A 16,035-nucleotide genomic window follows, 5' to 3' on the forward strand; every position below is an offset into this window, starting at 1 on the left:
TTGATCTTCTAATTTAAAACAATCACATTTTCTTATTAAAGGGAAGTTGTATTTGGGTAAATAGTTTTAAAAGGTAAAAACAAAAAAATAAACTGTTTCTCTGCTCAAAGAAACAGGAACAAATAAAAAACCCTGCAAAAACATTGTATTTTAATATTATGTCCCACTAAGTAAATGTATATAAGGTTAACCACTAAAGAGTGTTTTTTTCTTTCTACAGGTATTAGGAGAGTCAAATTCCATAATTATTCCCATGCATCTTTAACTTGAGCAAAGTACTTTGCTAATGAGGTTAGTGAAAATCAAGTCCTGATTTACTTCTCTGGTGGTGATTCTCACAAGCAATCTAGCAATGGTGGGAAGAAAATCAACTCTAAATGCCATGTATCGATGGGGTGGATGGGTGAAAGAGTAAGGAGTATGGAAATGTGTACTATTAACACGCTTTCAGGACCCTCTGTTGCACAATATTCTAGTAGAGTGTTATTCTCAAATATTGCTGACAAACAAATGATCATTTTTCACTTCTGTAACAATGTGTTTCAGCAAGAGGCCTGGCATATATATGTATGAATGAGAAAAGTTAGCAACTGCAGAGCAAGATTTATGAATTTGGTAAGTGTTGTTTATTGTGAGATTTAATCTAAAGATAAAACACAGTTTTCCAATGTATAATTCTTCCCTAATAGGTAATTATCAGCAACTACAGTATCAAAATTTCCTCTGTAGATGACATGGTTTCCAAATGCCTAAAAGTTTTTAAAAGGTGGGATTTGAGGTAATGCTCACTCCAGTGGCCAACAGAGGAAAAGAAAGCTCAGAAATATACTCACTTCTTTATTTGTGCCAAAGCAATGTTATTGATGAAAACCATATTTGAAAGTCCAATTGAGTCTTCAAGTCCATTTACCATCTTCTGAATTTCTTCTATGCCTTCTACATCACCATTCGAGGCAAATGCCTGGATAAGGCGGGTCACGGCTAACCTAGAAGGAATCTGCTTCAGATCCAAGGCTGTTTTTAAAGTTGTTAGAGCGTCTAAAATAGAAGAGCAGAAGACAGGGTTTTTCTTCTATGATCTGTGTTGACTTTAATGGATTCTGAAAACCAGCTTTTAAATATGAGCACCAAATGGCTATATACAAGATGTTATGAATAATTAATTCTAGATTATAGAAAATATTAATACTTTATGAGAAATCTAAAAAAATGATTCATTTGACTATCTATAAGATACTAGAGACCAGAGAAAAATTCTTAAATCATGGAGAAAATATAGATGTTACTGACAAAATGAGTTCCATACAGGGATATAACATTTATTGATTAATTTCAGAAACCTGACAAGCTCAGAGAAATACATATAAGGAAGACTTTTAAAAATTAAAGTTTCTAAAAATATGTAACTTCTACCCACATTCATACTTGCCTGGATTTTATTAAGTCAAAGATTATACAATGATCAAAAACTTCTAATACTATCAGTGATTCTTCCTTGAACACAAACTCTCTCTCTAGTCCAAAGAGAATCATCCACACAGGAACAGCCACACTGAAAGATTCAACTTTCACACTAACTAATTTTACATGATTAGATGCCTTGTAGTTATTTTCTTACATTCATTTTTCAAAGGAAAAAAAAGCCGATTAATTCCAATGAACACAGATGGCCCCCAACTTGAATGATTTTTCAACTCTACAATGAGTTTAAATGGGCAGTAAATACACTTTTCAATTTACACTGAGTTCACTGGGATGCAGCCCATCGTAAGTGGAGAAGCATCTATATAACCAATGGAGTTTTATTTGTATTTTTAAAGTATTGTACTTACAAATACTTGATTATGAATAACTATGAAATATCCTTCCAATTTACTAATGTGCAATTGTAGCAAAATTATTATATTAAATAAAGTGGTAGATTGGGGGGGAAATGTAATACTCAGCATTTAACAATCATCACTACTACCATTACTAAAGAAAATTTCATGGCTTTGTAGCAATCAAAGCAATGTAGCCTAGACAAAATTAAGACTCTCAGAACAGCCTATCTTTCACAGAAGAATGGGAAAAGTGTAATAATTAAACAGTCTACTAAAAACCATGCAGTAAAAGACATGATGAATTTAGTGTTCATTACTGAATAAATAATTTATAATTACTCCAAGTTTACAAATAATCTAAAGCCAGTGATTCTCAATCAGGGAAAAGGAAAAACAGGTAGTTTAAAAAGCTGAATCAGGCCGGGCTCGGTGGCTCACACCTGTAATCCTAGCACTCTGGGAGGCCGAGGAGGGCGGATCGTTTGAGCTCACGAGTTCGAGACCACCTTGAGCAACAGTGAGACCCTGTCTCTACTAAAAAAAATAGAAAGAAATGATATGGACAACTAAAAATATATATAGAAAAAATTAGCTAGGCATGGTGGCACATGCCTGTAGTCCCAGCTACTCGGGAGGTTGAGGCAGGAAGATTGATTGAGCCCAGGAGTTTGAGGTTGCTGTGAGCTAGGCAGATGCCACGGCACTCTAGCCTGGGCAACAGAGTGAGACTTTGTCTCAAAAAAAAATAAATAAATAAATAAATAAATAAATAAAAATAAAAGGCTGAATCAATAAAATTTTATAAATATACACGCACATATCAGAAATAAAAATGTATACTATTTTTAAAAAATAATCTACAGAAAATAAGCTTGATAACATCTTAACTGGTGGTCATATACAAATAATTAACTTCAGAATATTCTTATTAACTAAGAATATGTCAGCCAGGGAGGATCTTCCCACCAGTGGATCAAAATAAAAACAAAAATAAGATTAATGATGGCGACAATGGTAGCTCACACTTATTGAGGGTTTATGGCATTTGCTGAGCATTTACTACATATCAGGCACAGTACCAAGCAACTACACTCACAACTGCTCTTCTGAGGTATGTTCCAATTATACAGATGAGACACTTAGGCACAGAGTTTAAATAATTTGTCCAAGGTCAAGGTGACATTGTTAGACAAGAACCCGAGTCTAACCATCCATGGGCGCATATGTGCATGTGAAAGCAGAGGAGTGAGAACAGATCATTTTCTATCTATCCAAAGGTAGCATGGGACCTTGTGGCCTAAATCACATTCCCACATAGGGCTTAAGCCGCCTTCTGTACAGTAATGACATAAAAGACACCAGAAATGTTACTTAGCCACATCCCTCCCCCACAAGTCCTTTCCCACTGTCACTCAATTCCAACGTTTACTCAATTACTCACTAATGATACTGATTATGTTGCACAGGTGTGGTGTATCAGCTATTAATATTCTACAACAGTATGAGTTTATAAAATTACATTAAGATTTAATTGGCTTTTTCTTCCTGCTTTAGATGAGGTCAAGAAAAAGAAACCTGAAAGAGAGAAGTGCAGAAGAACAAAAGGGGACTTTAAACATCAGGAGCTCTCGTGAGCCACGGAGCAAAATACGGAGATGGGAACAGGACCAACACCATTCCCACCCTCGCTGAGGACCGCCGTATTCCAAACTCCAACAATATATATGTCTGTCCACAGCGATGCTGGGGGTGGGGCTGGGGGCGGAGGAGCTAGTGGGGATTAGTGGGTTCGTGGCTCTTGTGCTCAGGCAACCTGCAGTTCAGCTGAATAGCTCAGAAGACTGGACGAAAAATTACATCACTTACTTTCTTGTAGTTTTTTCACGGGGTACCTAATGTACAAGTAAAAGGTAGCAAGTCAAGTTAAATTCAGCTCAAAAGCGAATGCCCTATAATTTAGAAAATGTTTTGTTCTTATATCCATGTCTACAGAAATATAAACTATTTATGACAACGAGCTTATTTATACAGGGAGCAAGTTTAATTTTTCATTGTTTTAAAATTGATCATTTTATTGTATAAAATAGCAACTTGACAAAAAGTCTCTTCTATTGGAAATAAAATGAAACCTTTTACAGTTTTAATAACAAGCCATACACCACTCAATTATGACTGAAGGCTGTCCAAAACGACTGTCTAGATGCATGGGCCCTGCCTGTGCAATGCTGAGGTGGAAATTTTGCGAAGAGAGAAGTCACCACTTACATATTCAGTCCCAATCAACTAGGAAGACCGCTAAAGATCACTGCATTTAGATATTACAGGCAATACTGAAGCTGCACAATTAGACAGAAGCCTCCTCTCAGGGATGTGAATTTATTTCATAAACATGCAAGTGAGGAATAACATCGTTATTACAGACTGAGGAAGCAACAAGGTAACATATTTAATAGTTAAGAGAGCTTTTTCAACCTTGCTTAAAAAATCTCCTAAGTGGGTTTTGTCCTACTGGCAAAACTGTAGTGTTATTTTATTGACTGAAACTCAAATGTAAAACTTAACATGAAAAGCTACTTACCAAAATTTAAAACATTCATCATTTTCCCCTTGGGAGGGAGCTCATTGAAAAGACCTCCAGATCCAAACCCACTCCACTGCAAACCCATAAATAGCCTCAAACAAACCAACAGCCCTCATCCCAATCCTTCCCAAAGTCATCTCTACATCGTTCTGGTGTTATCCTCTTAACATTAATTTTAAAACTCTAAACTTCAAACAAACACTGTATCTTACTGCTGTTGGTATTATGAACTATTAAAAAAGTATTAGATTAAGTTTTAAAAATCAATATTATAATCATTTGGTGCACAATCCCACACATTTAACACTCAATTTAACTCATTTCCTATCTCACACACAACCAACACAATATGCAAGAAACAACTGCTGGGAATTGTTTCAGATGCTCTAAAGTATGTTAATTTCCAAAGCAAAATGACTTGTGCTGTGAATTTTAACGCACTTGAAAGCCTGTACTTTCTCTCGTTCTGGAACACAAATTTTGCATGTCTGAAGAGCTGTGATTCATCTTAAGAAAACCCATCTTGTGTTAAATGGAATGGAAACTGGACTAAGTGGTCAAATGACAAGTACATTCATATTCAAGCTGTATTATAAATGCATGTACAGTAATTTACGTCTCTCAGCTACCACAAAAGGCTCTTGATAAGCAGGTAATTTGCTAAATGGACTCCTTTATCCAAGTATTCGAAGGGCGTTACAAGAAAAATCTGCAGAGGCATTAATGTGACGTAAAGGTCAAGCATTGTGACATACCTTTCAAATAATCCCGCCTAACTTGCGTTATGATGAGGAGGCTGTTGGCAGCATCGTTCAGTGTGAAGCCCTTGATGTGGGTCTCAGCGCTAAAAGAAGCAGACATTTAGAAAGGAATTACTGACATGCTTCTGATACGATAATAAATGGTTGAGCGCCAAGGTGAAATTATAAAAACTACTGTTCGTATGTTAAAAATATTGCTGCAAAATATCGACCTGGAGACAGCTTTTGTGTTATCCTGTCAATGGTTATAGAAGGATAATTTTTTTTTGCATTCTGACAGATGACAAAGTTGGAAATGAGCAACAAAAGAAACAAAGTACAAGATTTTTTTTAAACAATCGGTTCAGATTCTTGAATGCTGACATATTAGATGACTAAAATAACTGCATGCCCTGCATTGTTCTGCTGTATCCTAAGCTGGATACTTTTTCCTCTTTTTTCTACATTCACCATAATTATAAAATGTAAAACTATTCTTCCAGCAACAAAAATGAACATTTATTTTCAGCACTGTATATTTTAAATATAAACTAAAGCATATTACTAACTAACACCATATCATTTGGTTGATTAATTTTCAAATTTCTGTCATCTAGATACATACAGATTTTAAAGCTGAATATACTGCAGAACTAAAACCGCTGTTACTTTAAAATTAAAAATTTCACACGAAAATCTTGTCCCAGCCTTAAATTTGAAACAAAACCCCCAACTTTTCAAAACTCAAGACCAAAAAATCGCTTTACTTATTACTAAAACCTACAGGATTTTATAAAGCAAAACCAAACAAAAAAACAAACTAAAAACCCCCAAACCTAGCTGGTGTGTGTGCTACACTGTTTGCATATCTCCTGTGATGAAATTTCAGCATCCTTAATGCCCCAGGATTCATCTCCCCGACTGGGAAATCTAAACAGGTCAAAAGGAGCAAAAGGAATTGCTGCCATTTGCCTTATGGAGCTCAGTGATGACTTTGCTGCCAGCAACCTCATGGCCTGCCAACACGTACACAGAAGCTGAGCAGATTGCAAGGAAAGCAGGGTCACTGCTAAATTATTCTCATCAATCCCAAGAAAATCCTCCAGTGACACCATGAAATGCCCATCCTCTCAGTCACTTTCAGCCTCTAAGGTTCACCCCTGCAGTCCCTGGACACAGGATTTTCTTATTTCCCCGACCAATCCTCTTAATCCCACCAAAGCACCCATTGCTCAGTTTGACTTTTTTCCTTTGTCCCATCTGTCAAAGCTCTTAAGTCAACAACACATGCATGAGACTCTAAATTGCATGAAATAAAGGATTTACTTTCTCAATCTGTAGCATGATTAAATAAAAATTAGACACTATTAAAAGCTTCCTTCTCATGCCAATATTATTACATGTATTATACCATACTTACTTAAAAATATTACCTAAAATCAATTAAACGCACAAGGTAACAAAACTACTCTTTTAACTGACAGCAAGTTGTGAACTACAAACCTTTTGAAAAACTCAAAACACATTTACATTATCCTTCAATAATCTTTTCCTATCTCAGGAAGCCGCCTATTCATTACTAACGTGAACATGGAGATAAAAACCAGGAAGAAAAAAACTCCCAGGTCTGTTATATAATGATATATCATCACATACGCAGAAACTGACAAATCACAACCAAAATATATTCCAAACTGACAAAAGGAGAAAAATTACAAAAGTTACTGGTAGAGACCTTTGCATTGGAATCATTGATATAGTAGAATAAAATAAATTTATTTTTGACTCCTACTAATTTTGATCTTTCCTTTTGGGAGAAAATCTAGTACAGAGCTGTCAAATCAAACATCGTGTGACAATGGGAATATTCTTTATCTGTGCTGTCTAACAGGGCTAGTCGCTAGCCACATGGCTACTCTGATGAGGGAACAGAAATCTTAATTATATTCAATCTTAACTAATTTAAACCGTCACATATGGCTAGGGGCTACTGAACCGGACAGAGAAGAATTCTAGACATTTTCTTTATATTTGTAGAACTGCCAAAATAAAGGGAAAAAATTACAGGGGGAAAGAGTATCAATCTTTGAACTTATGATCAACTGCAAAATTAAACTATCTTAACCAAAGAAGATTGTATTATAGCAAAAGTTCTACATGAGACATTTCAGAGCAATGAATAGTCTATGGATTATGCGTACATGACAAGCACATAGGACATTAGTTGGTGATTATAAATTATATTATTTTGGATAACAAAAACTGGCCAATTCAGTGACATCAGCAGTGACAAGTTTAGCATTATTTTTAGACAGAATGAAATAGAAAGCTAGTAGAGACAAAAAAAAAAAAAGATAAAGCAGGGCTGTTGTTATATGATTCCCAAATTCCCTAAGAATACAGTTTAGCATTATCAGAGGTTTAAAATAACAATTTTCACCTCTTACTGCTCTTTGAATAGGCAGTTTTGTTCCCTTTAAAGAATTCACTATAGGAAAATTATTTTGAAACAGGAAAAAACTAAAAATGAAAGAAAGTTAGTTTCTTAAAAATTTTTAAAAGGCGGCTGTTACTGTTACTTTTGAGGTTCAATGACTTGTTAGGAAGTTTAAATAATAAAATTGAAGAAATCTCATTAGAGATCAAGTGCATCCATAAAAGGACAGCAAAAGTACAATAAAAACAAAAATGCCATTTTTTAGTTTACAGGAAAACTATGGCTCGTTACATTGAACAAATGACATTATATGGGTAATTGTAACAACAGGTTGCTATTTATGGATGGAGAGTAAGACTGCCAGAATAATACCCGGAGGTACTGCCACTTGAGACGGCGGCTCATTCAGTCACTATCTTACAATAAAAGTTGTCTATAAAAAAAGCAACACTTCTTTTTCACTCTGACCACAGATACAGAGCTGAAACGGAAAGAGATGACCGTGTCTAGTGTTGGCAGTAAACTAGGAAATGAATCCAGCGAGAGTACCTCTTGACATAACTCAAGTAACATACTTAGTTGGACAACTAGAATTCAAACTTCTACTTCTGAATTTCCAGTCCAGGGTTATTTTCAATTTAACCCAAGAAACAATTCTACATAGTTAGATATAACATTTTATGGTTCAATGGAAAGGACATACATCCAATGCCCAGAATGACTTAAGGCTTTGGATCTAGGATTCTCTTGGGCCCACCTAACTACACAGGCAAGACAAGCACAGAATAAGGCCGGTGGGATAACACAGCTAAAATAAAAGTGTCCTCAGGCATACAGAAAGTCTTAGTTATATGTGGAATCTGAATAGTCAAACTCAGAGTGGGAAGAATGGTGGTTGCCAGGGGTTGGGAGGAGGGGAAATGGTTAAAGTGTACAAAGTTTCAGTTATACAACTTCTGGAGCCCTATACAATACAGTGCCTACAGCTAACAATACTGAACTGTATACTTAAAATCACTAAGAGGGTAGATCTTAAGTGTTTTTACACACAAAAAACCACCCAAATTATAATAATGATACAGAGAGTGGGAGATGATGGTTATGTTTATGGCCTTGATGGTGGTGATGGTTCCATGGGTGTATACTTAGCCCCCAAACTCACTGAGATATATACATTAAACATCTCACTCTGTTACCTGAGCTAGAGTGCATAGGTCACTGCAATCTCAAACTTCTGGGCTCAAGCCATCCTCTGCCTCAGCCTCCTGGGTAGCTGGGACTACAGGTGTGTGCCATGACACCTGGCTAATTTTTCTATTTTTAGTAGAGACAGGGTCTTCGTCTTGCTCAGGCTGGTCTCGAACTCCTGAGCTCAAGCAATCCTCCCACCTCAGCCTCCCGGAGTGCTAGGATTATAGGTGTGAGCCACTGCACCCACCCATCTTTTTATATGTCAGTTATACCTCAGAAAGGCTTCATGAAGATCTAGAGAGGAAGGGAAGATAAACCTACATTTTACAGGTTGTGAATATAAAGGGAAAGAGAAGGGCCATGCTTATAACTATCTTCTAGGTCAGAAGCTTTCAACCTTGTTAGATCAAGATTCACAATAAAATTATAGTAAGAAATGATGTTTTCAGGCTACAGCCCAGTGCCAAAATATATACATGCACACATAACTGAAATCAATGTTTCACAAAACAATCTCTTTACTAAATGAAGTACTCTAATATTTTCTATTTCTTTTTTTTAAATGCTGGTTCTGTCTTACTAAATATATCCCTGACCTGCTAATTGGTTACAGCTGCAGTTTGGAAACTACCCTGATCAGTGGTCTTTCATGCGAGGCATGCACGCTACAGGAATACACTAGGGCGAGGCAAGGAAATGTTTAAACCTCTTTTTAAACTCTCCTGAATATTTTCTATTTTTTGAATATGTTTTATAATATGCTTACATGTGACACATTAGTAGAATTCACTATTAAAGGCATGTGATCACAATGTTCAGGATGTGATTCCGGAATCACCTGGGATGCTCAGTACAATGCACAGAGCTGGGCCCCGTACCAGATTGGCCCCATCAGAACCTTTGTGGTGGGCTGTGGGGAATCTTTTTATGTTACCAGAGTGAGACTCACTGTTCTAGAATAAGCCCAATTAAAATGAAAACAGCATAATCGGTACTTTTGAGAAGTACTTCAGAGGACTTTGTGACCAACTAGGTTTAAACATTTTTGGGGGTTTTAAATAAGTTTTTCCTCTTTAATTCTATCTCCTAACTTAATCATACCTAATTCTGAACACAAAATGCTCCTCTCTTTTTGTATGCCTCCCTTCTTCCCAAATCACTGTTGCTTCAGAACACCTTTGATTATCATGGACAGTGTTGGGAGAGTTTCATAATAATTTCCTGAGAAAAGTAATTTTGGAAGATGACTTATTCTCTTGAGTCACTGGTTACAGATGACTGGATATTATTCAATGGCAAATTTTCCAAATCACTATTTGAGAGTATACTGAGTATTCTAAAGATACATAACTTAATTAGTTGTTGAGTTAACACACAAATGAGACATAAGAACATTAAAAACCTGAACAGTCTTAGTGTGATGTCCCAAATTAAGACATACAAATGATGATTCCACATAGAGAAGTACAGTCATACAGAACACATTTTCCAAAACATACTAGAACACAAACAGCATGCCCTGTGACGCATACCTGTAACAACACTGGTACCAATGCCAGTGTTGAGTGATGAGTATCCATTTTCTATTCAAGATTCTAATACTCTAAAATTGCTGTGACTTAAAAATTTTGCAGGCCAAAAATTAAGCAAGATATATTATTTCAGAACTAAAATATTTTAGGAAAAGGTTAACCTTTCCTATTGAAAATAAAACTATTAACCCAACAACAGGACATGTATATGTTTCAAAGCACGTAACCCTGATCTACTCCTTTTTAGGTCCTTTATGATTAATAACTCAAGGTTTTTTTTTTTTTTTTTTGGTTTTTTCTTTTTTGTTTGTTTGTTTGAGACAGAGTCTCACTCACTCTGTTGCCCAGGCTAGAGTGCCGAGGCATCAGCCCAGCTCACAGCAACCTCCAATTCCTGGGCTCAAGCGATCCTCCTTTTTCAGCCTCCCGAGTAGCTGGGACTACAGGCATGCGCCACCATGCCCGGCTAATTTTTCTATATATATTTTTTCAGATGTCCATATAATTTCTTTCTATTTTTAGTAGAGACGAGGTCTCACTCTTGCTCAAGCTGGTCTCAAACTCCTGAGCTCAAACGATCCACCCACCTCAGCCTCCCAGAGTGCTAGGATTACAGGCATGAGCCACCATGCCCGGCCTAATAACTCAAGTTTTCAAGACAGCAGCTTGGGGATAAGGCCACAGAGTCAGATAACTAACACACTAAGTAAGAAACCTTTATTCCCGTTTTGATCAGCAAAGTATTTTATTCTAGACGACTAGCCAGAGACAAAACCACTACCACCTCCAGCGGTACCACGACACAGATAATTTTTTTAAAAACCAAAACAAACAACACAAAAGCTGAAAGAAAAAAAGCATATAAAATGTGAATACCTATGTTTGCTCTGCCTCACTCTACCTCCTTCAATACCTAGCAGAAAATTTTAATATAAATAATATCATGCATTCATCATATAGAATGAAAACTGAGGATCAGAGATGAGAGGTAATTTTCACAAGGTCATAGAACTTTCAAGTAAGATTCAAACTCCAGTCTAAGTTCAAAGCTCTTGGTGTCTTCATTGTGTCAAGCTGCTCCCATCACATAAGGTACATGGATTTAGTTGCTGAACACAAAATACAACAGAATATAATAAAAATTACTTCTGTATACATGGATATCTTAAATGAGTTGTGAGGCTATATAAAGTAAATAAAATGTAGTATACTTTGCATGGCTAGTAAAGGGTTTTTTTTCCTTAAGGTTAAAAGAGCCCCATAAAAGTAGTTAACAATTTCATATGATTTTTATGGGTAGTTGAGGCTAATCAACTGCCACTACACAGCATATTATTAGAAAGATCCTAATAAGTAGCCAATATTTTTTAAAAGTAAGAAGTTTAACAACTGGACTAATACTTACAAATCTTTCACATGTATTGCTTGTGCTAAACTCTCCTTCGACAAGAGTAATTTTATGAGAAGGTCGTAAGTTTTAGAGTTAAACACAATGTTTTGCTCTTGTGCTTTCAGGAAAATATTATATGCATCTATAAGAGAAAAAACAAAAAGTGAGATGACATTATTCTGAAATGTCAAAAAGGAGTGAAAAAAATCTTTTAAAAAAGTCCTAAACCCAGATATTTTTGTTTATTAATACCCACACTGTTACCAGTCTATAGAGATACACAGTGACCCAGTAAGTAGATGATGTCATTCTTCAAATCTTTGAAGGACACAGTTACAGTATTTGAAACTACTACTTAATCCAAATGGATAGTACCTGAAAGGGTTTCCTTTTAAAATTATTTTTCATACTTGCTTTCTTAGGTCAGCAAATTATTTTCATGCCAATAAAAATAAGAAACAGCTCTTCTGAATTTATGAAAAGATGATACCAGTTTCAAAATAAATTGCAAAATGTGTGTTAAAGTCCAAAGAAACCAGAGGTATAATTTAGACTGAGGGGAGCAAAAGACTCATTTCGAAGCAATCTTTAATCTATAAGTGGGTGGTTACAATGGTTATCATTTCAGCACAACAGCATTAAAGTGAATATAGCCTATAATTCTAAAATTAGGAGATCACATTATTTGGCTACGACAGGACTTATACAAAAACATACAATTTTCGAATATACAGATATCTAACAAGTAAACTAAGCAACATTTGTTTGACTGATTAACAGTTTTATTTCACTTGTTCACAATAACTGTCAGTGAATGAAAAGATGTTACCAAAAGAGAAGTAGCTACACTTTTCAGTCACTTACTTTTCTGAAATAAAATTGCGGGGCTATAAACAGCCAACTGAAACTACAATCTACTCTCTTGTGTGCATAAACAAATCACAATAAAGATGGGGCATAACTGAACTACCACGTACGGCCTTCTATGAAAATAAGGCTCAATATAAGGAAATATGGAACATGTAACCAGGAATGAACATGACATTAATGTTCAGAAGAACATTCGGAGCTACTTTAGAAGTTTCTCAACAAGCAAAAACTGTTATGCTTTTAGGGGAGGTTAGCATTAGCCCCTCAAACTGAAGTGGCAATGTCAAGACTTATTTATCCTTTCAAGCTAAATTCAGAGAAAAAAAGAGAAAAGTTATGACAACATTGATATATGCATCTTAACGAAGGAGAAGAGTTTGGGCAAGTGAAAGTAACTGTGGCACAAGCTGACATTTTAAATAGGTCTTTCAAAAAACATTCCCTATTAGTCATTAAACTGCCATGTGCCTTGAACCAGATTTCTATCTTTGTGAACACCTGTATGTTCCAGGGCATTGGCAAAAAGCCAAAAATAAAAACATACAAATGAGCAGGGAGAAATTCCACTATTATTTACAGATTACTCCATCAAACACCTAGTGTATTCAGTAAAATTTTACTTTTCTGAAATGTGAGCAAATGAAGTCATATCTTCATTTGAGTACTGGTATCAACTTGTCGCAAATTTAAGAACACAGTTTTATTTGCAACCGAAGTCAAATAATAGCTTTGCTAAATAAAATATTTTACATGACACACAATAACATGACTGCAACAGAATCTGCCAATCCATACACACTGAATATATTTTCTTTTTTACAGGGCTAAGATGTAATGCAATTATTATCTACTTCCTAACAATCATGTAATAGTTCACTAGTTTGTTGGATGAGGATGTACAATAAATACTATGAATATTTAAAACCAACAAAATAAATGTAGAAAATATTACTAGTTGTTTTCTAAAATTGTGGTCTTCACATTAAATTGATGGGGTTGTGTTTATTATTATTATTTTTTTAAGTTAGCATTGTAATATACCAGGCCCATTTACCACAGTTAGTTCCTGGTGTGACAATCACAATACATCTTCAAGTAAGCTGAACTATCAGGAAAGTGGTAATGCAAGCTTTCAATTTTCAAAGCATTCATATTTTACTAAACATTTGAATCCTAAGATATACAAAAACAAACCTAAAAACTCTAACGAATTAACAGGATACAACCAATTAGATAAATGAAAATTACATATCAAAACAAGAATAGAGGCATAGCTCTACATTTATACTAATTATTTGGTTAACTAGTTAAATGTTTTCACTTAAACTATACACTAACCCTCTATTCCTTTAAGCCAAATCAAAATTTCACCAGAATATTTACATAGTATTGACCACAATAAATTTTATATTTAGCTTTAACAGATTCATGGTGAAAGACTCAAGAATATGTAGACTGAATATGCAGCAAAGGAATATGACTCAGAAGGAATAAGAAGTCATACTCTGGGTCATTGAGAAAGCATAAGAACTTAGCTTATTCTTACTTCATACATTTTATATCAGTGTCACAAAATTTCTAAATTAGGAAATTAAGTTCCATGAATTTCTAAATCGATTGCTTTCTACTGAATAAAGCTCAAAAGTGTCAATACTAAAATTAAAAAAAAAAACTGCCACTGTATTTATTTCCTTAATAGTTAAACTATAATGATAAAGCACACTTGAAATCTACCCTGAAACTGAAGGAATTAAATCATTCTATGGAAAGAAATTAACAAAACAAAGGAAATAAGAGTAATACATGATTTGGGGAGAGTATGAGAAGTATAAATGGGCTGGATGCGATGGCTCATGCCTGTAATCCTAGCACTTTGTGAGTCCAAGGCAGGAGGATCACTTGAGCCTAGGAGTTGCAGACCAGTCTGAGCAACATAGCGAGACTCCCTCCCTGCTCCCCTTCTCCACAAAACATAGAAAAATTAGCTGGGTGTGGTGGGGCGTGCCTGTAGTCCCAGCTACTTGGGAGGCTGAGGTAGGAGGATCATTTGAGGCCAGGAGTTTGAGGTTGCAGTGAGCTATGATGACACCACTAGATTCTAGCTCGGGGAACAGAGCAAGACCTTGTCTCAAAAGCAGGGTAGAGGGGGAGAAGTCTCAATGAAAATACAGAATTTAATTTGCAAGCTCATATCTGAGGATTAAAGATGATCATAAAAATTTTAAATTAATCATAATAGGCAGGGTATAGCGGCTTATGCCTGTAATCCTAGCACTCTGAGAGGCCAAGGTGAGAGGTTGCTTAAGGCCAGGAGTTTTAGACCAGCCTGAGCAAGAGTAAGACAATGTCTCTACAAAACACAGAAAAATTAGCTGGATGTGGTGGCGCATGCTGTAGTCCCAGCTACCTGGGAGGCTGAGGCAGGAGGATCACTTGAGCCTAGGAGTTTGTGGTTGCAGTGAGCTATGACCACACTGCTGCACTCTAGCAAGGGTGCAGAGCAAGACCCTGTCTCAAAGGAAAAAAAAAAAAAAAGACATAATAGAAGTAGAAGGCCTCCAATTTTGAGATATTGCTGATCACACATTAGTATGACAGTTAATGCCATAATTGTTTTTACTTTCAAATAAGTTATATTTGCCTAAAAAATTATTTTTTCAAAGTATAATTTAAAAAAAAATATATAAAATATGTACTATAGCTTTTATAATGAAAAATTACTAATGTACAGAAAAGTACAAAGAACAGTATAATGAACTAAACCTCATATATCCATCACCTATATTTAACAGTTAATATTTTGCCAGATTTGCTTCCTTTATTTTTTATGGCTTAAGTATTTTAAATTACAGATATTTTGACTTTTTCATTCCTCAATTCATATGGATAGCAAAATTTAAGAATATTTTCCTATAAATCATAATACCATTCTATTAATAATAAAAGTAAGAGTAATTTTTTAATGTTGCTCCATAGAAATATTGCTTTATAGAGATGCCCCCGATAATATAGACACGGGAATGATTTCAGGAGTTTTGCAGGGCTTTGCCCTGAAGGAATATGTGAACGTGTTCGTTCGCATATCAAAAGCTGCCTCGCCTCAGGAGGGCGTCTCAAAGGTCAGTGGCAGCTGCTTTCCAAGGTGAGGCTACAGTCTCAAACCTGTGGTGTTTGCCTGTTTTGTTTGCATGGAGCCACGGATCAGAGCCCATCAAAGAGTGCCCGCCCCACAGACAGACACCTGCGGCTAAAAACAATTAGCCCAAGGGACAGTTTCTGCTTGACTCCTGACTACCTGTCTCCACCCACAATAACTAGATAAAGAAATAGGGAGCCCCTATATCTCTGTTTAACCCTTCCGTTAAATGATAGCTTTATCTTAGAACTTAGTAGTTTGTCTTTGAAAGATTTTGTAACCATTTGCTCACGTAGATAGAGTTAATTAAGGGATCTACAAAAGCCTTTGGGAGA

The 16,035-nt window shown here is 35.7% G+C and overlaps 1 protein-coding gene across 3 annotated transcripts in view; it reads right to left on the reverse strand.

The window, feature by feature from the left end:
- LRPPRC (leucine rich pentatricopeptide repeat containing) overlaps nt 1-16,035 on the reverse strand; it is a 102,916-nt gene that overhangs the window by 13,529 nt on the left and 73,352 nt on the right. For all 3 annotated transcript variants that reach the window (XM_045549502.1, XM_045549503.1, XM_045549501.1), the window contains exons 30-32: nt 11,710-11,836; nt 5,160-5,248; nt 834-1,038 (exon numbers count right to left, since the gene is read on the reverse strand). In XM_045549502.1, coding sequence (XP_045405458.1) covers nt 834-1,038; nt 5,160-5,248; nt 11,710-11,836 — 421 coding nt within the window. The remainder of the gene's footprint in view (nt 1-833; nt 1,039-5,159; nt 5,249-11,709; nt 11,837-16,035) is intronic.

Source organism: Lemur catta, chromosome 4, assembly GCF_020740605.2.
Source record: "Lemur catta isolate mLemCat1 chromosome 4, mLemCat1.pri, whole genome shotgun sequence".
Taxonomy (NCBI): domain Eukaryota; kingdom Metazoa; phylum Chordata; class Mammalia; order Primates; family Lemuridae; genus Lemur; species Lemur catta.